The sequence below is a fragment of the Arachis duranensis genome, chromosome 8 (assembly GCF_000817695.3).
Source record: "Arachis duranensis cultivar V14167 chromosome 8, aradu.V14167.gnm2.J7QH, whole genome shotgun sequence".
NCBI lineage: Eukaryota > Viridiplantae > Streptophyta > Magnoliopsida > Fabales > Fabaceae > Arachis > Arachis duranensis.
In genome coordinates, this window is record NC_029779.3 from 28845030 (window position 1) to 28867124 (window position 22095).

The 22095-nt window shown below is 32.6% G+C and overlaps 3 protein-coding genes across 7 annotated transcripts; 1 reads left to right on the plus strand and 2 right to left on the minus strand.

The window, feature by feature from the left end:
- Positions 1-526: 526 nt before the first annotated feature.
- Positions 527-7328, minus strand: LOC127741150 (transcription factor TGA9-like). Of its 2 annotated transcripts, XM_052252910.1 has the most exons (12): positions 7188-7328; positions 7014-7102; positions 6487-6569; positions 6122-6337; positions 5188-5232; positions 4968-5027; positions 4736-4813; positions 4571-4616; positions 3269-3540; positions 2964-3185; positions 1296-1438; positions 527-1074 (listed from the first exon to the last, which is right to left on the minus strand). In XM_052252910.1, the coding sequence occupies exons 1-12, from the start codon at positions 7316-7318 to the stop codon at positions 981-983; spliced, it is 1479 nt and encodes a 492-aa protein (XP_052108870.1). In that variant the 5' UTR covers positions 7319-7328; the 3' UTR covers positions 527-980. The 2 variants fall into 2 exon arrangements, with proteins under 2 accessions (XP_052108870.1, XP_052108871.1); XM_052252911.1 differs by lacking the exon at positions 1296-1438.
- A 3663-nt stretch (positions 7329-10991) lies between these two features.
- LOC127741126 (uncharacterized) lies at positions 10992-14450 on the minus strand. The gene is made up of 6 exons (XM_052252774.1): positions 14259-14450; positions 14090-14140; positions 13894-13945; positions 13381-13417; positions 11717-11886; positions 10992-11425 (listed from the first exon to the last, which is right to left on the minus strand). The coding sequence occupies exons 1-6, from the start codon at positions 14331-14333 to the stop codon at positions 11367-11369; spliced, it is 444 nt and encodes a 147-aa protein (XP_052108734.1). The 5' UTR covers positions 14334-14450; the 3' UTR covers positions 10992-11366.
- A 5086-nt stretch (positions 14451-19536) lies between these two features.
- LOC107461878 (myb-related protein 2-like) lies at positions 19537-21828 on the plus strand. Of its 4 annotated transcripts, none has more exons than XM_016080435.3 (6): positions 19537-19738; positions 19837-19913; positions 20304-20361; positions 20447-20543; positions 20654-20726; positions 20886-21828. In XM_016080435.3, the coding sequence occupies exons 1-6, from the start codon at positions 19537-19539 to the stop codon at positions 21645-21647; spliced, it is 1269 nt and encodes a 422-aa protein (XP_015935921.1). In that variant the 3' UTR covers positions 21648-21828. The 4 variants fall into 4 exon arrangements, with proteins under 4 accessions (XP_015935921.1, XP_015935923.1, XP_015935922.1 ...); XM_016080437.3 differs by having other exon boundaries at positions 20657-20726; XM_016080436.3 differs by having other exon boundaries at positions 20450-20543.
- The last annotated feature ends 267 nt before the right edge of the window (positions 21829-22095 follow it).

Below are 22095 nucleotides of genomic sequence, written 5' to 3' on the forward strand. Positions count from 1 at the left end.
TTGTCATAAGACCAATAACTAAAAAAAAAAAACCTATGCAAAAACTCATGCAAACCCAAAACAACCCCCTTATATGAGAGTACGTGTATATTTGAACATTGCTAACAACATCATTTTTAAGATGATGTATAATTGAAGGTTTTTTTTTTCTTTATTAAACACAATACAAAAGCTAAGTATTTAAGCAAGAGTGCAAGACTCATATATAACGACTTCAATTAATTATTGAAGGAAGAAAAAACAAGAAGAGTGTTCTTTTTAGGTTTTTAGGCTACAGAGGCACCCAAATTATACATAGTAGCCACCACAATAAGACAATCCTCTTTTTCTTTCCCATTGTCTCCTATATGCATTATAGAAATATAGAATACAATATATTGATCCACCACTTGCAATCACAGCCACTACTTTTCCATGCAAATGCAACAACCCTCTCTATCTATTTTCTTCCCCCAATTTGTGCCATCCTTCCGAGTGTTTGAAAAGCCATTAAATAAGATATGGGTGATACATACATATATAGCACATAATAATAATAATATATTTCATATATTTAATTAATACTAAAAGTTAGAAGAAAAAGGAAGCAACTAGCTATGGATATGAGATAGGATCAATAATACTTTTTAATGGATCCACTTTATGTATATGACCTCAAATTAAAGCACCTTTTCATTTTCATGAACTTTTTTTTTCACTCTAATTCTATGTAGCTACTAAAGTTGCTCCCTCATCTTTCACATAAAATAAATAAACTCGATTTACATTTACATTAAAATTAAAATATAAAGACACAAATGCACGCATGGGCGCAGAAGAGAAGATTGAAAGAGAGAAAAATAAATAAATATTTATATTATATATAGATATATTCTCTTCTAGTAGATGATGATGATGATGACACGTTCATTCTAAAGCAGCCCTAAAAGGAAATACCCCACTTGTAATTAACAGCAGCTTTTAGGCCATGCATGGATCCATTAGAAGCTGGGGAAGTGATTCTGATGATGAGAAGGATGCACCATTTGCAAGTCAGTGGTTGTTTGGCATGAGTTATCATCGCTCATCAACGTCCTGTTTAGAAATGAAATGAATAAGTTTTTTTTTTTTTCATCAGAAGACAATTCTATTCGAATGTCTAACATAAAATAAATGGTAAAGACTCGTTACAATTGTTTTTACGTGAAATTGTTGGTTTGACATATTTGACTAAATTACTATTTAATAATCCTCAACTAATAATTTCACATGAAATTAACTGCGCTTAAGTTTATAAAAAAAAATCGATAACATACTCTCGTGGCCTTGATGCCCAAAGAGAACTAAGGGCGCGAAGGCGTCCATAATATTCTCCAATGACAATAAAACACCGTGCTGCTTGACGAACTGTTAGTAACCGACATAATTGATGAAGTGTTTGCTGCCTCAAATTATCAGCCTTGCACACACAAATAAATCATGTTTAAAAGAAAAAGTTAATTGTGTAGCTAGAAATTAAAATAGGTATGTTCTAGACATAGAAAATATTCGTCTTATTCGATAATATTATTAGTAGAATCTAGATATAATTGCACATGGTTTCAAAGCGGTTGAAAACCGGTAAGATTGTCTTGGCTATTATATAAACTTGCATTGGACGGTTACTAGTCATGGAATAAAATAATATATATTCTACCTAGGGTTTGTTTATGATGAGATTAATGATTATGGATATTTATCTAGCCCCATCACTTTCTGAAACCAACTCCCGAGTGATACATTTTAATTAAGATGTTATATTAGAAGCTAAGCGTAATAAGTATACATCCCAATGGATAATCATAAACCCTAGTAGTGAAGGCAATTTGTCAACCTCGTTACCAATTTACAATAAGAAGAAAAACAAAAGAAAGCAACACCTACTGTATGTCATTATTAAGAAAAATGAAGAAGAACAAAAAACAAAAAAAGAGAAAAGGAAATCAATCATATTCTCAAGAAAAATCAAGATGATGAAATGATGGAGAAATGTTAGCTATGTAGTAATAGGTGGTAGGGATAAGGGACACAAATTTGCGGCGCAAAATGTGCACGGAGCCAATGAATGAGCAGGAAAAAAAATACAAAATAATGGATTAGAAAGTTACGTATCAACTGATGTTATCATCTGTTACTGGAAAATGATATTCTCAAATGATTTTGTAAAATCTAATGTCACACTATATAAAATTTAAGTAGGAATAAAAAAATATCCGAAAAAAATCTTATGAAATTATATGGTAGAAATTCGATTTCTATTTACGAGTCATCTAGTTTAATTTTTATATTTTAACAAATCCATTAAAAATTTGTATATTTATCATAAAAACTTTCTCACTTAATATACTGTATCCCTATCAAAAGTGCCATAATAATTGTCTTAATTGTCGAAAAGTCAAATAGAAGAGAAATTAAAGATATAAAAACCCGTTCCCGGCCCCTTTGGCATCCAATTTCATCAACAACTATAGAGGTTATCAACCAATTAACATTTGTAACCTCATATTAGAAGTCACGTATGCATTCAAATCTTGTTTTGAAAATCATTAGTCAAACTAAAAATGGCGACAAAAACATATGTCACCTGAGGCTTCACTTCACCAAATCTAGTAGTAAAAGATAAATTAATAAATGAAAGATAATCAATAATCAATAGTTATCAAAATTTATTATTTTTAGATATAAATTTAGTTTTTTTTTAATTTAATAATATGATATATTTTTAGTCAGATAATATTAGAGAGACAAAACAAAAACAGTCAAAATTTATCTTTTTTTAATATTTATTAATCGTTACAAATTATACTAAAAATGACAAATTTTAATTATTTTTTATTAATATTTTTTATTATTAAATAATTTAAATTTTTAACTCACATTTTTAAACATTAATAATTTAAAAATAATAAATTGTGCTATTACTTGTAATTAAATTGTTTAATTACCTGGCGAACAAAGCCTTCAAGATTGGCAAGCTTGCCCATGGCAACAACCATCTGTTGGACGCCGTCGACAATGGGGCCGCCGGCGATGGTGTCGACGAGAGACTGCTGGAGCTGGTCAAGGCCTTGAGAAAGAGCGTCCTCCGCTTGCTGTGAGGAATGGCGCAGGCCATACATTCCCATTATCTGTTGCTCCGCCAGTGGCTCCAACTGTTGTATCAACATCTGTTTACCACAACAGTAGCAATTAATCTCAACATTAATCCCAATTTGAACCCTAGCTAGCTTAATTGAAATGCTATATTAACCGTGATGAGGTCCGAGGGCTTGAAACCACCGATCCAGAGGAAGCAGCGTTCAGCTTGGGAGGTCCACATGCCATTGATGAGATGGAAAACATCTGATTTCGCTGCCACACTCTTCAGCCTGAACAGCTCATCGTAATGGGACAAATATCCATCCACGATCCCTCTCATTTCCCCCTCCGACACCGCCGCCTGCACCCCGTTCCGGAGCTCCCCCATCAGCCGCTGCTCTTCCTCCAACCACCTTCCGTATTCCAGGTCAAACATCGCACCTCCTGCATGCATATGCGTCCAATAACCACATCTTACATTATTAACCCTAATTCATTCATTCATTCCCTATTATTATTATATTTAGTGCCGGTTCAAATTTGGATTGGTTTTTATTAATTATTATTTAATAATAATGTAGCTATATGTGTATATTATAAGTATTAAAATGTTTGGTTGATTTGGTGACTGGTGCAATGTGGCTACCACTGAAATTGACCCACCACCACCATTTTTATTCCTTCTCATTAAATAAATAATAATGGATTCGTTGTATGATATACTACATACAACAAATTTAATTTAATTTTAATAGACTTAACATCGTGAGAAAATTATTTATATAATCAACCAAAATATTGTGTTTACTTAATTTTATCAGTTTAAATTTCAGAGATAATGTGTTTACTTTTTCTCATTTTTATTTGTTGGTTAACTTTTTTTAATTTTCTTCTCAAAAGCCTAATAAAAAGTATCATATAAAGAGCACAGTATCTTAATGGAATGATTCTGTGAAAAGCTAAAGTATATAAAGTAGACTTTACATATATCATATATGTTAAGAAAAGGTCTTACAGTTCATCAAATATATATATATATATATATTATATGCATGATCTAATCTATAAATTCTGGCCCACTATTGTTTCTATCATGTAGTTTAAGTCTGTCATTATATAATTCACATTCAAACAGAATTAGCCATAGGTGTTGGTCAAACTCAAGAGACTTCTCTTAAAAAAAATTAGCATTCAATATCAAAATTTGACTTTTTATTTGGTATTCCAAGAATTTATACTTCACAAGAAAAGAAAAAAGATATATATTACAAGTAAATAAGGATTCACACAGCAACCATAGTTTCTTATTCCTATGTGTCAGCACTGAGTAATAGCTTCAAGTGTAAAAAGAATACTACAAACCAAAGTTTCAGCTACTTATTTATCAATTCCCATTTTAAAAAATTATTATAACATGAAACTGCACTTCAACATTATTTTTTTTTCAAAGAAATAAGAATTGGTAAAAACTCACCGGAGCTTAGATTGCCTCCAACACCACCACAATCCATGAATAGTCCCTATTAAATTGAAGAGCTCAAATAATAAAAACACACATATACAAAAAGAGAACTTTATAATTTATATAGTATAACATAATAATTGATAAAATATATTTTAATACATATGAGTTTAGAACCTGAGAACGAGCCCTTTGAAGGTCTTGTTCAAGTTGTGTAAGCTTTAATCTACTTGACTCTAATTGCTGCACATAAGCCTGCTCCATAGACAGCAAGAAAAATGCACTTATTATTCATTTTTATTAACATCCAATCATTTTTTGTCACCATTTTACAATATATGCTATGCTTTAATCTTATCTCTTAACAACTATTTTTGAATTTGTGCAACCATATAATAATAGAACACACCTTTTTCCTTAGACGGCTTTTTCTTGCTGCCTCTCTGTTTTGAGCCAAACGTCTCAATGTCTGATAAGAAAAATAATATAGAAAAAAATATAAATGTAAAAGAAGTTAACATAGCTTCAATAATGCAGAAACTATATTATAAAATATAATAGAGAAGGAGATATAGATACAAAAAAAGGTCTATGGAAAAATAATAATCTATGCTTTCATATTCAAACACCTTTGCATCAAGTGGTTTCTCTGATGTGGAACCAGCTCCCTTCCTCTGCAACTCAAGGGGAGAAAAAAGTTATTTGAAACAGATTGATTATTGCAGAATAAATAAGAAAAAAAAACTTATTTGAAACAAAAATTTATTTTTGCTAAAAACAATCAGTGTAGAATTTGGGACTAGAAAATCAGAACAAAAATGTTTCCATAGCAGAAGCTTCTTGGTATAAAAGAGGGAGGGAAATGAATACAAGTTTAGAACATATTTTAGGTAGCTAAGCTATTAAAGGGTGCTACAATTTTTTTCAATCCGAAATGAAAAAGAAAAGACAAATATGATTATATTTTCTCACAGAATTTCTAGGAAGAGTTTCTGAATGCTGATCAAGTCCCTTAGACCATTTCTCTTGAGGCATGCAATAATCAATATGATAAGGGTAGCAAAAGGGATCATTTTCAGCCATTGTTTTTTGTGGCTTAGAACTTGAGTAGGAGAAGAAGAAGAAGAAGAATGAGAAGAAGAAGAGGATAGTAAACTTGGTAGGACACCGGGTTTAAAATGAGAAAACTTTGATACTTGATAAGTACTGAAAAGATTCTCCCTTTGTTTGTTTGTTTGTTTGTCAGTACTTTGTACACATCCATCCCTCTCTATTTCTCTCTCTCTTTCTCCATCATATTTCATGTCAGAATATATTCATCAGAAAATCCTTCAGGAATCAGGAAAACTCTGAGTTCTTTTGATTTTCCGATACATGTTGGGATCTGTGCTGTTCTATGTGAAGATAAGAGAGAGAGAGAGGGACTGATGTGGAACAGTAATAATTGCATCAAGTTTGAACTTTCCCTGAGATTTTGGGATATGGAAAAGAGTGAAACTGAGAGATTAAACAGTTGAGAAACAGTGTTGGTTTTGTGAAGATCAGAGTAAGCTAATAAGCTACCTTTTCATGAGGTGATTTGGCTTGTGATTGATTCTGTGGTGATGAAGAAGGGCCTACTATTCTTGAGGCATCATGATGATCATGTTGAAGCTGGTGCTGATGATCTAAAGAAGGTGTTGTTGCCTTTTTACTCATTGGAGATTCTGCTTCGAAGGGTGGCTCAGTTTTTGTTGAAAGTGCTGAATCAGTGCTTTCTCCTCCTGATTTTGAACCTCCCTAATTGCAAAGATTTAATTTTGATGAGCATGATTCAAACCCAACATGATTAATATTAATATTATTGTTGTTTGAACTTGTTACTTGTAAGCATAAGAAACTTTATATTAATAATTTTGAATGGTCAAAGATGAGAGTAGTACTAGTACCCTTGAGGTTTGGTGAAATCTGATTGGCCATGAAGGGAACATTTCTAGTGTAGCTGCAGGTCTGGGTGCTGTTGTGAATAAAGCTGCAAGAATCACAAAAGTAAAATCTGAGAGGATCACCAAACCATAAAGGACTATTGAAGCCTATACCAAAATAAATAATATCATAGAAAAAGAGATGAGAAATGAGGAACCTAATCCTCCTCCTTTTGCAGCAGTTATGGAGTCAGTAGAAAAAATAAAGAAAGAAAGAAAATCATGCAAGGAGGGTGAGCCTTTCTAAGATTGTAAGCCCACGCCATCATAGCCTATTGCCTCAGAATCATTATGGTATTGGAAATGGTAACACTCTTTTCTCTCTTTTCTTCTCTTTCTCTCTTAGCTTCTCTCCCCAATAACTCTGCATTATTATCATTATTTCTTTTCTTTTTGACACATTCAAACCTTCTTGAATTCTTCTTCTCCTCCTTCTTATGCTTATTATCTAACGTCACAAAAAACAAAACACAGAAAGGGGAAAACATTACGTGCTTTGCCTTCATCATTTCTTGCCTTTACTCCTTGCAGCACAATTGCCTCTTCCAACTCTCCAAAGTTAAAAGCATGTCCTTCATTACTATCAAACAAAAATAGTATTATTAAACTAATTATTTCTAATTAACATCAGATCATATTATAGCATAAGGGAGAACTTTAATTACATTAAGGTTGATGGATTAGCAGTATTAATTCCATGAAGAACACCATAAGAAGGGACATGGTGATGGTGGTGAGTTGAAGGCCCTGCCTCAGATAAACCAAGTCCTCCTCCTATTATTCTCTGGCTCCCCATGCATGCAACAACTCTTTTAGCTTCCTTACTCCATTCTCTTCTTCCCTGAAATAATATTTAGCATCATTCTAGTATCAATAAATATGTAAAAAGAAAAAAAGTGGTACATATTTATATATGGTCTAAACTTATATATATATCTATGTGTTTACCTCTCTCCTATACTATAGGTGATGATAACTAATATCTAAGTTTGTATTTGTAAGTTGCCTCAATAAGAGGGTCAAGTCTTTGTCTCAGATATGATGATATATCCTCTAACTCATAGCAAGTAGCAACCTTTTTTCCTTTTATCTTTCATGGGCTTGTGTCTTTGTCTCTGTCTCTATCTCTTTCTTTTTTTTTTCTTTGCTACTTCTCTATGAAGAAACCTGGTTGATTATTGATTAATGTCTTTGGCTTGCTTTGCCACTCTCTCTAACTTGAAATCATATTTCATTTCATTTTGAAGAAAAAATGTTAATTGTGTGGTGCTTGCTTAACATACTGTCCCAGCAAACATGTCTCTAGCCCTTGTGGGCCTTCAAAGGTGGCTCAAATAAAAATTATATAGAAAATAAAAATCTAAAAAATTTAATTAAAAAAATGGAAATTGGACATGTGGGTTCTTGTGAAGGAAGGCACTAGAATCAGTGAGTCCTACTCCATTCTCTCTCTCTTGTAACCGCCTGTGTTTTCTTATTGGTTCCCTTTGTGGGTCTCTTCAGGGCAATATGTACTTAAAAACAAATATGACTCTTGTATTTTTCAAATGCCTAGTGGGAACACAATAAATTCAGCAATGAGATAGATTAATTAAGTTTGATGAGACTTTGTTTTTTCTTTAGTATTTACTTTCCCATCAAAATATGGCCCCAAAAAAAGGGTGAAAAAGAAAGGTCAATCTTTGATAATTGATATCCTTTTAAACCTAGGAGGACATTGGATTATTATTTCACTTTTTACAATTTAAGTTTTGTGTAAAAAATATATAATTTAAGTTTTTAATATATTTATTAACAAATAAAAAAAATTTACTACTAATATATAACAACTTTAACATGTGTTGATAAAGTTGTGGTACTATAATGCCATGCCATTTCATTTCAACCAAAACATTATGTTATTAGTATAATCTTTTGTTCATAAGCATATAGCATATTAGCAACCACTTTGTGTATTTAATCCCAGGTCTGAGATGGATTTGTTTGGTGTTATACTTCTTTGTTGATGAGTCAACATCCATTCCCTGTCACCACCTAAAACCATACCTCGTTAAGATTCCTTTCTACTTATAGAAATTGGAAAATCTGTTTCAGACCAATATAGTACTCATTGGTAATCATGAATTACTTGCTGCAACTTCATCTCATTTTTATGTTGTGCTCACAAATCCACCATTTAGATATATCTACAACTCTCTGTTTGACTATAATATGAGGAAATGGTCAGACAAATTTTTCTCTCAAAAATTATCTATTTTAAATTAATTTTTGAAAATTCTTTTTAATAAAATTTAATTTTCAAAAATTTTAAGTTCGTCATATTAATTTTTTTATTATTTTTGTTATTCATAACATCAAAATTTGTTGATATAATACATTAAGTGACATTACAATATACATTTAATAGTTCTAATTAATTGTTAACATAATGAATTTATGTAATTAGATGAAATCGACTCTAAATTGAAGATATAAATATATTATGTTAACAGTTAATTAGAACATAACCAAATGTATGTGTTATTAATATAATATTATTTAACGTATTATATTAGCAAATTTTGACATTATTAGTAAGAAAAATAACAAAAGAACTAATGTGACTAATTTTAAAATTTTGAACACAAATTTAATTAAAAAAGACTTTTGATAGTTTAGAGAAAGAATGATATTTCATAAACGATTTTGACCATAGGTATTTTGAGCTAATATATTTTTTATTTATTATTATTAGATGTAGTAGTGTAAATTCTAGCAATAATATATGAATATAGAATATATTATAGTGATAATTATATTCAAATAATATTATTGGTCAAACTATTGTATAATAAGTTAATAACCTTATCTACTAACCTTCGAAATTTAAAAGTACCCTAGAGAGAAGGACGTTATGACTTGAGGGTACATATATACTTATTAGGCAGAAGAGATGCATACTTTAAGTATTTATTTCCACACTTTCATGGTCTATTACTCTATTACATATTAAAATGGAATGGGGCCAACATTATTGAGCACATAAATATATTAAGCAATATATGTCTATGTAGATAAAGAAGAGACAAAGAGATAGAGAGAGAGATGAGAGAGACTTTTATTGGTAATGGACCCATGAACTATTTTCATAATAAAGAGGGTAAATTAAAAGCATATATTATATCTTGTGCTCATCTAATACCTTTTATGCACTCCTACCAATTATTCCTCTATGATGCCAATCATAGGTCTTAAAAAAAAAGGTGGTTTGGTTCAAAACATAAAAACCCTCCTTGTGGATTAGGTCAATATGTATTTTTAAGTACATACATGGCTTTTGTTCCCAAAATACCTTACAGCTTCTTCATGTGGAAATGTTTATTTTTGACAACTTCTTAAGACAACTATAGATCATTCCATTCCACGAATCTATCACTTCCTTGAGCCGTAATTATTTCAACTCCATTGTAGAAAGGTGATTGGTCCGAATCAAAATCATGTAATTAATTATTATTTTGTTGATTATGTTCGAACTATGTATATTGTATGCTAAGTCCCGTTACTTGTCGTCTAAGCAAGTAACAAAAATAGCATATTTTATTTTTATTATAACATATTGTTGTACGTCCTATCTAGTAGCTAGGGCAATTTGCATCTTGGTCTAAATATGAATCAAGAATAATGTTGAGCAAGACTGTGACCATTGTCTTTCATTCATTGGTGGTGAAATGGCCATTTGCATATATCAACCAGAGATGTCATTTGTGGTGGGAATATATATACATATATATGTCGACAAAAATCATGGCTTACAATGATTGGCAATGGACCCTAGCTAGACCTCAAATTTCTTAATCTTTTTATATATATAATTTTAATTTACTCTGTGTGTAAAATAAGTTTATATGTGTATTTAATTATATATTGTCACGCTAGAAAAATAATTACTTTTATATTAACTACGTGAATGATCATCCCAAAAAAAAACGAATATAATTATACAACTATATAAAACGTTTTACATCGTCAATCTATCAAAATTAAACAGCCACTGGTAGAAGTTCAATAACAAGAGACTTAAATAGTATACATCCATTTCTAGTTCAAAATTGCTGTCACTTGCACAGAAAGAAGAACTATACAAAACATTAACCCTTTTTTTTAAAATATGTATAATTTGGGTCGTGAAGATGAAGTTTAGTTTGGCTACACAAATGGTTTACCTAAGAATACGCTACTCTTTTTGTGGTATGGGACATAGAGGTTCAAAGCCCAATAAGATAAAGGCATTATTACACTACTTTAGCAACCGAGCCTATGCAATATGGGAGGGAGAAGCCTTCAGAATCGGCTTGGATCAGAATCTGCCCCATACTCCTTTTTGTTGCTTATCAAAACCTGCTTTAGTTTTTTCTTCTTTATCTTTTTTATTCAAATTTGTTAACAGAGTCCATACCCAAAATAAAAAAAAAAAACATGAGCAAAAAAATTTGATACCAGAAGGACAGCCAAATTGTACTACTTGGACTCAGCGTTGTAATATACTACTCTTAAAAGGTTAATTAAATTTGCAATTATAAACTCTAAACACTAACTCCTAAATCAGGAGTTTATGCAAAACAAGAGGAAAATCATGCACAGATAAGACATGTAGTGGTTACCTAAGCTTGAACTGTAGGAATTTCATATATACACCCAAAAAAACAAAAGAAGGATCTTAGATCCACGACAGGACGACTGGCCAGAGTATGTACATGTGTGGTTCTGTGCGTGTGCATGAACATGCACGTGTGTTGGATACTGGAGGATGATCTTGAATTCTGAATCTTATCATCATCCATCGATGGCGGAGGTAAGGCAGGAGCTCAATATGCTGCATGATAAGATGAGGATGCAAGTTGTGCCAAAGAAGGAGCAGCCCCACCTGCAGTTATGCAAAAAGAAACTGTTATCAGGAGCAGCCCCACCTGAAGTTATGCAACATGATATATATATGAACATAAAGCTTATTACTCAATTCTCAGAACTACTGTCCAGAACCTAAAGCTTATTACTCAAATCACCAACAATCAAATGTTTCTTCACTTTTGAACAGATACTCTTGTGTTCATGTGAAACTTTCCTTACAAACTCAGATGTGGCTCAACCTTGAACCGATACCAAAGGACTGTGTAAGAATATATAAATCATGCTAAACAACCATCAAGAAAATTACCTGCGAGTCCTGCACAGGCAGAAGAGAACACTATCACAGGTGGTGCCTGAATTGCAGAGAGGTCTATGTCAGTACTCAGTACCATGTTATCAACTTCAAACCGGAGTATGAAAGCATAAGGTACAATCCTAGGAATCTTTCTCCACCACATAAGTAAAAGCAGAATGACACTTCAATACCTATGAAAAGTGAATTTTATATACTCCAATGTGCAAATGATGAGAGATAAAAACAATAAGAACCACACTGCAAAATATATCATGCTGCAAAGCGATTGAACAGTTATGAATTGCAAAATCACACTAAGAGGAAATGGATCCAGCAAGAGGATAATTTTGGCATGGTCGGAGTTTGCTGTTAATTAAAACGCATGAAGATCTTCCTGGGAAAGAAACCAATGTTATCTACATTCAAACAGGACCGATCCAAATTGGAAACATTAATGATGGTACAAATTAGAAATGATAATAATGGACAAGATTGTGTAGACAGTAGACAGCATCTTTAGAGGCTCTAAAAACTAAAATAAAAATGCCTCAACAGAAATGTTTCAAAGGTGTTGAGTCAGAAAGCAACTTTTAGAAAGGCTAACTACAGAAAATAACAAAAGCTTAACCCTCCCAACACATTATCCTGTCCCCTCTGGTCTGTGAATATCAAATACCTACCTAATACAAAGATTTAGTCATTGACAAGCATTATGTATGCAGTAGTCAAGAAAGGAATTAACTGAAACTCACAATAAGTTCTTCTATTTCACAGTTGATTTATGATTCTCTTGCTAATTAAAAAGAATGATCAAAGTCAACTTACTTACATTTAAAGTGGCAACGTGATTCTATAGGTCAAGGGGAGGAAACAAGAGCAGCTAGGTCAGCCATTGTTCCATTGATGCCAAAGGAAAGTTTGCAGGGCACCTCTTAAGCGTACGGAGGCACCACAATCATGCAAGAATAGTTTAAAATTTAAATACCCCAGAACACTCTTAAGTTAAATGAATTGAAGTCCCCATTCTAGTTTATAAGATGAGTTTTATGATTCAAAATTTTCTAAACTTGCCCCGAGTTTAGGTGAACTCTCAAGTTTGATTGCTTTTCCCTAAAAGAATTATTTTAGGGGCCAACAGCTTTGCTTCGTACACTAAGTTGTTAATAAAAAACGAACCACTTTGCCATGATGGGATGAAAATATGAAGAAATCACAGATTCTTAGTGACGATATCTTCATGATCTTGAATTAAGAGAACATGTATCTTTTAATGGTTGTATGTTTAAGTAGGTCATATGTTGCTCTTAAAACATGCAAAAGAATATTACCAATTGTTTAGGATTCTTAATTTTAAGAGTTCTAAAGCCATAGATATATCTTCAAAGATTTAGAAACAGGGAAAATCGGAGCCGAACAAAAAGGAAAAGTAAAGAAAAAGTAAATATATAAAAAGAGAACTAGAAAAACCTAAAGATGCATTTGGTTTGTGTTTTCATTTTCTTTTTTTATTTCTAGTATTTTCAAATCCTGTTCTCTGTTTCCACTTTTTATTTTCTCTTTTTTCTTTGCAAAATTCTGAAAACAAAAAATATTAAAAATAAAAATAGAAAATAAAAGCATAAACTAAACGCATGAAAAGGAAACTCAAGAGTGGAAATAAAAGGTAATGAACTTACACCAATGAGAAAATGCAAGCACATAGGTCCGGCAAAACTGCATTAGAGAAGCATCAAAGTGCTTTCAATAAATAGAAGCATTTGATACATGAAACTTGTAATCTTTTTCAGTGGATGGAATGGAACATTTAGCATAATCTTCTGAGGAAATGAGCAAACCTACAAGTTTATTTTTTAAAATTAAAACTCTAGCCTATTACTATGAAAATTACAGCTTTCCGAATGGAAGTGGTGCTATTTCCATAATTACAAGTAAATCAAACTTTGAGAATCTCTCAACCCCAATCTATGTCCCCACTGAACTTTAAATGTAATGCATCTTAATAGCCACAAAGACCTAAGCATTACACATGCATGTTATTCCATCACAGCCAAGCTCATATATGCAATTCCTCTTTTATGGTTTTTAGGTTTAAAAAAAGAAAGCTAACATGTCTAGTGAGACAAACATACATGCACAATATAGATGTGATAAGAAAAATCAGTCCCCAAAGGATGGGAAAAAAAGCATACCATTGATGAATCCATAAAATGCACTTGTAGTGGCACCAATAGCATAACCAATCTGCGCAACATTAAAACCCACGAACAAAGATTACAACTTTAAAACACCCATATAATTAAAAATAGTAAAATTCAATTTTGATGGCAGGGGATTGCATCCTACACTACACACAATATTTCTTCCCATTTTATTTATTTTATTTACCATACAAAAGCTATCCCTGATGAAAGGGAGAACAGTCCAATGAGTAGTTTCCTGAAGAAAACAAAAAGAAGGTGAGAATAAAAAGCACATGCAATGTTTGATGAAAAAGAAAGAGAAAGTGTTATAAGAATCCTCAGTACTGAGTAGCATAATAGGATAAGATATATACAAACGAACGAACGACGTCGTTTGAAAGCGGAGCTGCGCAGTGATGGCGGTTAGATTGGAGGGTGCCATCTGCCATGTCAGCAACAGTAACTGTGCTGCCTGCTGCGATTTTCGTGTTCGGAATCGGAGGAGACAAATCTAATGTGTGTAGTTTTAGTGTTTTACACTTTACGCTTCTAGTTCTAAGTTCTGACTTTTTTTTATTTTTTTAATCCCCTAATAATTTCTCCAAGTCCAAGGGTATAATTCAACTTTTTTGAATTACCGTAACAAACAAGATTGGAGGTTTAATCAAGAAAAAAATTGGTATTTATTTTATAATTTAATTTCTATGTACTATTAAAGACTAAAAAATTTTACATTGAAAATTTTTTTATATATAATTATTTTTATATAAAGTTTTTTTTTCCAAGTATCTCTCAATTTGACTTGTCAAAGACTAATCCATCGCAGTACTGAGCTCTATTTAAGGGTTTTGTCGCTGGCTAATGGATTGCTGCATGGATTCAAACTCCCGACACTTGCTTAAGCGGACTAGTGAACTAACCACTACTAGACCAACTCAACTTAGTTTTTATATAAAGTTTTTAATCATTTTCAAATAACAATTTTAAATATGTAAGTTTTTGTCACCTTACATGGAATATGAGTTAGTGGTGGACAACAATTAATTTTCATGTCATTTATTTTTGAAATTAATTTTTGTCTAATAATAATAAAAATTAAACTCTTTATTATTCTATGAGAAGGGAGATTTTTAAACTAAAAGCTATTTATATGTCACAATTTAAAAAAAAATCAATAATCTAAAGATTTATTACTTCTGCCTTTCAAAGAGAAAAAGAATTAATTAAATTACTTCTTCTGTTATCACAACTATGTTCTAATTGTAGAGACACTATCTATCTAATTTTCTATGATGTCATTCTGATGAGCGTCTTACATAGTTACATTAGTTTTTATTTTTATTTGTTTCTCAAACAAACAGATATACTTTTTCATCCATAATTTAGCTTTGGACTGCCATTGGTGGCACTCTATAACTCATCCTTTAATATAGAATCATATTCTCTTCTCTGTAGGGTATATCTGCATATCATGCATAACATTCAAGCCGGTCTCTATTGAATTAGATATCCAATCAATCAAAACATAGTCATATTCAAAGATAACAATGTTCTAAATGGAAATGGAATAGATGATCAAGCTAAATAAAATTAGCTTATAAAAGTAATCATCATACCAAAATTAAATGGTTAGTAAAGTTGAGAAGAGTGCAAATGTCAACCAATTAGCCCCCATTTTTATTAGGAGAAAAGTTGAAGGGAACATCAACTACTAATCTTGTTAAACATAAATTACATCTAAACATAGCAACCTGCCAGATATGATATCATTATATCAATGCTAATTAGGACTTAACACATTCTTAATAATGATATAAAAAAAGAAGCATCTGATTGCAATAAGTATAAAGCTAGGTGGGGGAGTGAGAATCCATTTTTTGTGGCTTTTGGAGAAGAAGAATATAACTACATTCTTTACTTGAGAATATGATTTTATGGGCTTTAATAATCTGGTGAGTTAAGATTCTCATGTTCTCATTCCATAAGAATCTTTGAAAACTTTCATCATTTTCCTTACTTTTTATTTTCTCCCTCTCTTTTCCCCTCAAGGAATATCATTCCGTGGTCATTTCTCGCTTTGCATTTCTTCAACCAATGCCATCATGCATGTGGCTCAACCAAAGTTCATATTAATCAGTACTAGTAACCGTCTCAATGATGGTTTTTGCTCATGATTGACCATCTAGACTACAATTTGATTCCCACTTGTCAAGTGCTTCTCATTTCAAAGTTTCTTCTTGCACTAACAAGTGAATCTATCTTATTGCAACATGCAGGGGGGAAAAGGCAATGAACTACATTAACTTCCTGTGTAATGTGCATTTAGACTATAGTTTTTGAGATTTAAATGACAAATCAAAGAGTTAGTATCATTATCATGCATGTGTGTGTAATATCCCCTAGCTAAACTTAAAAGAAGTAAATATATTTTACTGAAAATTAAAAAGAATAAAATTTATGTCCCATGTCTCAAGGTGGGACACCCCACCATGTTGGAAGATAAAGGCAATTTGGATACTCCTAAAAAGAGATAAGTAATCCATTGTTCTGTACAAAACATACTCTTTAAAGATGCCAACGACTTGAGAGTAGTAAAGTTCCCTAGAAGCATGAACATGATATCAAAGTTGATATACATATATATATATATACACCCTCAAACAGAATCAAAAGCATGCATTATGCATGCATGGTTTTGAGCCAAAAAGAATTAAAGAAATGACTTGGACCTGTATCAACAAGGTTATCATTGTATGGTTCTGATTACATTAAAGGCAATTAGTCTTCATCATTAAGACAATAACATCTCTAATTGCATGGTGAAAAATGATATAAAATTAATCAGACACTGCATAACTAAGACCTCGAACAACTGGTGGAAGCACAAAAAGAAGCAAGCATAAAGGTCAGTTCTCTTTATTCTCTTCCAGTAACATCCTCGATTTTATGCATCTTTTCTTTTCCATAGTCACTTGGGAGAAAACATTGAAGAACTCTTGTATTTCAGCTATGAAATAATACATTCTATACACAAAAAAGAGTAGAATTTCTTGGGCTGCATATAGAGCTATAATTGTTTCCATTGTTCTTTTTGAACGAATTTTATAAATCATGAAAGACTTGTAGCAATGCCAAAGATGACAACTTCAAAATTCAAATGGATCCTCTAGCCAAGTGGTTATACCAAGTCCATCTAAGGAGCAAGTAAGGTTCCATAAAAGGCAGAAAAAGTGGCAAATAAATCTTCATTGGCCAATTTATTCCAATCCACATGCCAGGAAACTATTTAGAAACTCAGCTTTAACTTTGCTCAAAAGTCTCTCACAGATTCGCTGGCCGCATTATATATTCTCAAAAATCAGAATCAAGAACAAGAACAGGAACATGGAGTAGAAGTGATATGAAGATACTATTCAAGGAATATTTGGCCTTTTTTTTCCTTCTAATTTTAGTGGTTTCTATAAGTTGTCTAAAAAATGTTTTATCTTAGTATGTCTTTAGCACCTGATGAATGGAGTTCAGCATATCATATTCTTTTGATAAATAGCACACTTTTGATAAACAACACTCTCTCCTTCTACAAGTGGTTTTGTGTTTATTTGACATAAAATTTATTCTATATTAGCTGTTAATCATTTAGTTGTTATATTCATGGGATTTTATTAATCACCCCATCTTACACCACTTACTCTTATTGTACAACACTAGGACATCATTATCTTTACAATTGAATAATGCAGATTTTCATGCAGTTGACACATGCATATGCATTGCCTATGGAATGCACGGTTTTAATTAAAACTGAATCAGATTCTAATGCATTTATTTCTGTTGTTTATAGTGGTTTAGCATGGTATATGCCTTGCATTTACACTTCCTAGCTATATCTCCAGATGTGCCTATCTGTTTTATTTGTATATAAAATTCAATAATTGGCCAACTAATCTACCATTTTCTGTTTCTTAAAGAGTATATCATGTAGGTCTAAATGCATGGCTCTATCCAAAGAGCATCCACTTAATGAAAAAATTCTACGTGGATAAGAACAAGTGTTCACAAAACTATAAAGTATAAAGCTGGTTACATCAGGAATGAAAAAAATGCATTGATTCATAAATGAGAATCCACTACATTAACCATGGTACAAGTCAAGGGCAATGTGGAAGGAAAGTAGTCCTATATATATTGTAATAGACTAATAGTACTGCAATTAACCGAATGCAAGTATAAAAGCAAGTACAACTCTGGCTTTCCCTTTTTCTTTTAGGTCCCTTATGCTTAGGATTCTAGAGGATGGGGCCTGTGTTTTTGTGCCAAAGAAAGAATGAGAAGTTCTGGGCCCAATTTTCTCTTATTTTAAACGGTGGGGGCTGAATAAGTACCAAACTTATTGAAGGAGACAAAACAGAACGTATTCTTATTCTATTCTTTACCTCCAAACAGTCCCAATAGGAAGCATCTTGCCACAATTTTTATATATATATATAATTTACTAACCTTCTCTTGTATCCAATGGTGCCTTAGTCAATCTTTCTTATAGTTTCACCAATAAAAACCAATTAAGATATTTATTGATGTCTTTGTCTGCAAACTTTACCGTTGATAATTCAACCACCCTGCATATCATGCTGATAAATAACTATTATCCATAATGTTCATTGAGGACTAATAAAAATGACACCAAGTTCAAGATGTGGAATAAAAAATTTATTAGACTTCTTAACTTCTAAGAATCTTCCTCTACATCAAGATATCAGATTCTCTAAACTAAGTCATATATATATATTAAACAAATTTGGGAATATGATTCCCACCTTTACTTGGAAAAAAAAAACGTATAAGAATGCACATTAGGTTAAAATTTGAAGGATCAATTCTGGAACCTAATGCAGTTAGGAAAATGATAGCAGCACATCACTTTCTCTTTATACAAATTATAATTTATGAGCAATTCCTCCACAGGAAATACAGAATGTACATGGATATAGTCTGTCCAATAAAAAATTTGCAAAATTTTATTTCCAAAGTTGCACTGCATAACTAAACGAAAAATGCTATAAAAAGAATCCAAAATTTTGCTAAAATGACGTGAGATATTTATTTACTCTTAACTAAGAAAGCAAGCCATTATGTATTCATCTAGCAAATATTTAAGTTTAGCATACAAAGTTTTATGTCATTGTTTTAACTAAAATGTACAGCACCATCTGAGAATGGAAAGTGGAAATAGAGAACTTAGGCCCACAAGTGAACAAAAGTAGGAAGGAATATGATATTTTCATGTCACCACACACAAGCATTTGAGTTTGTTTTTCTATTGGTTCTATCCAAGATTCCATGGGTTACTAACTCCCCACCATTTCTCAGATATAAATACCACCCCTCAGCATGCATTCCCCTAAAGAGAAGTGTGCATGCATTAGAGAAAGAAGAACAAGAACACAGATTTTACACAAAGTCTTCCACTCATTAGAATCAGAAACCAATAAGAATAGTTGAAAATCGAGCACTATCTAGTTGCATCTTCCAGAGGAAGAAAAGTGATCCAGAGAATAGAAGCCATCAGGTAAAATACTAAATACACAACACAACTGGGCTACACAGTTGTTATTGAATATGTCAAGGTTCTAATACCTGGCTTTTTTAGGTGTGATGTATCATCATCAAGGGAAGAACATGCACTCTTCTTCAAGAATGCCAATCCCCTCTGAGAGGCACATGTTCCTTCAAACAGGAAACGGGTCTGGTGATTCTGGACTTGTTCTCTCAACTGATGCTAAGCCACGATTGAAATGGACGCCGGATCTTCATGCCAGGTTCATAGAAGCAGTGAACCAGTTAGGTGGAGCTGACAGTGAGTATACACATAACATATCCACTTTTGGATAACTAAGTCTTGTGGCATATAGAATTTGAGGTTCACTAATGCATAGTGCAATCTTTTTATTGTAGAAGCAACTCCAAAAACAGTAATGAAACTCATGGGGATTCCAGGTCTTACTTTATATCATCTGAAGAGCCATCTGCAGGTAAAAATCATCAACAATCTGTGTTAGAACAAGACTTTAGTTTCCATCTATTGGTTGTGCAATGTTTCATTTTCATTAGTCATTGCAAGCAATTTGAATTTCAGTATCATTCATCTAAAGTTGAGAATCAAATATAGTTTTATGTTGAACAAAGTCTCTACCAATAAGATTTATAACTGAATTTTCACTTCGTTGCGTAGTAAATGCTTCTTCATTTAAGAGTTCCACACCATGTGAATCAGAAGGATGTTACAGATTGTGAAGGTTGCGGATTATTTTATTTTATTTGTTCTTTTCATATTCTCCTAAATGAAATTTTGGAATTGCCATAAATATTTTTCATCACTATTTTGGAATTGCACACCTGATCCTGTTCCCTTTTGTCATCAGAAGTACAGATTGAGCAAGAATTTGCATGGACCAAATAACACTGTAACACACAAAATCAGTAAGAGAACAATCTCTTCCATTTCATTGAATCTACTTAGAAACCAGAGAGCCTTTTTTGTTCTGAACAACAAATTTTATCTTAGCAGCAACAAATGTGGGGGCAACAACAAGTGAAAGATCACTTTCAGAACCCAGTGGAACTCATATGAACAAGTTAAGCCTTGTCCCACAGACTAACAAGTAAGAAAAACCAATCCTTTTTTGTCACATGCTTCATGCTTGTGTAATCTAGTTTGTTATAAACATTCTACTACTCAAGGAATTTATGTTAATGATAATTGTCCTTGTAGCAGAGATTTACATATAAGTGAGGCACTGCAGATGCAAATTGAAGTGCAGCGAAGGCTAAATGAACAACTTGAGGTGAGTCAAACGCTTAACCAAAGCAAATTAACTTGGTATAAGAAAATTTTGAGGCACTAAAAACATATTTAAGCCTGTAAAATTTCTTGCACATATTTCTTTGCACGACAACTCTACAAGTTTTATTGAATACTAACAATTCATTCCGGACTGGTTCAGGTACAAAGACACTTGCAGCTTCGGATAGAGGCACAAGGAAAATACCTGCAGTCTGTGCTAGAGAAAGCTCAAGAGACACTTGGTAGACAAAATTTGGGAATGGTAGGACTTGAAGCTGCTAAAGTTCAACTATCAGAGCTGGTGTCCAAGGTCTCCTCCCAGTGCTTGAACTCGGCATTTTCAGAGCTGAAGGAACTACAAGGATTTTGCCCCAAGCAACCACAAACCAACCAGCCAAATGATTGCTCAATAGATAGTTGCCTCACATCTTGTGAAGGGTCACAGAAGGAGCAAGAGATACAGAATGGTGGGATAGGTTTAAGGCACTTAAATGGCCATGGCCATGCATTCATGGAAAGAAAGGGAGGCACAGAAGCTCCTAAATGGAGTAATGAAGTGAAAAACAACACCTTTCTAGCTCCATTAGGCAAGAATTCAGAAAGAAGTAGCTATGGTGCAGAGAGAAGCAGTGGAAACTTGTCTATGAGCATTGGACTTGAAAGGGAAACTGAGAATGGAAGCAGCATGTACACTGAGAGTCACACTCACACAGATGGTGAGTTCTGGCACAGAAACAGCAATAGGACAGAACCAAAGAATGAAGCAATGGATGGAGGAAGAGGTTCCCATGATTATAGGTTGCCTCCTCCATACTTTTCAGCAGCAAGATTGGACTTAAACTCACATGGGGATAACAATGAAGCTGCAACAACAACAACAAGCTGTAAACAACTGGACTTGAACAGATTCAGTTGGAGCTGATGAGAGGCCTAACTAACTATGGATACAAACAGAGAAGAATAATGGTTCTTCAAGATTTGATTCAGCATAAGTTGGAGGATTGTAGGAACAGTGTGTTATTATTTTGCAATATCATCTGGTCTCTCTTTGAATCCAACAAGTGGCCAAATATATATTTATATGTCTTTGTTAACTGAATGAAATAAGTAGGATATAGTTTTTGTTATTTCTACCACATTCAAAGACACCATAACATATTTTTTAATGGCAACAACATTTTTATACATGCTACTAATTAAGTGATGTTTTATATTATCATTTCAGGGGAACAACTAAACAGTGCCTCAACCTCCATTAATAAATTAATACGGAAAAGATGGAGTTGCAACAATTATTCGTTATTATCCAATTGCTGTTACAATATCCGCATTTTTTCTCGACTAATTGAATTAAAAATTAAAAAAATAGA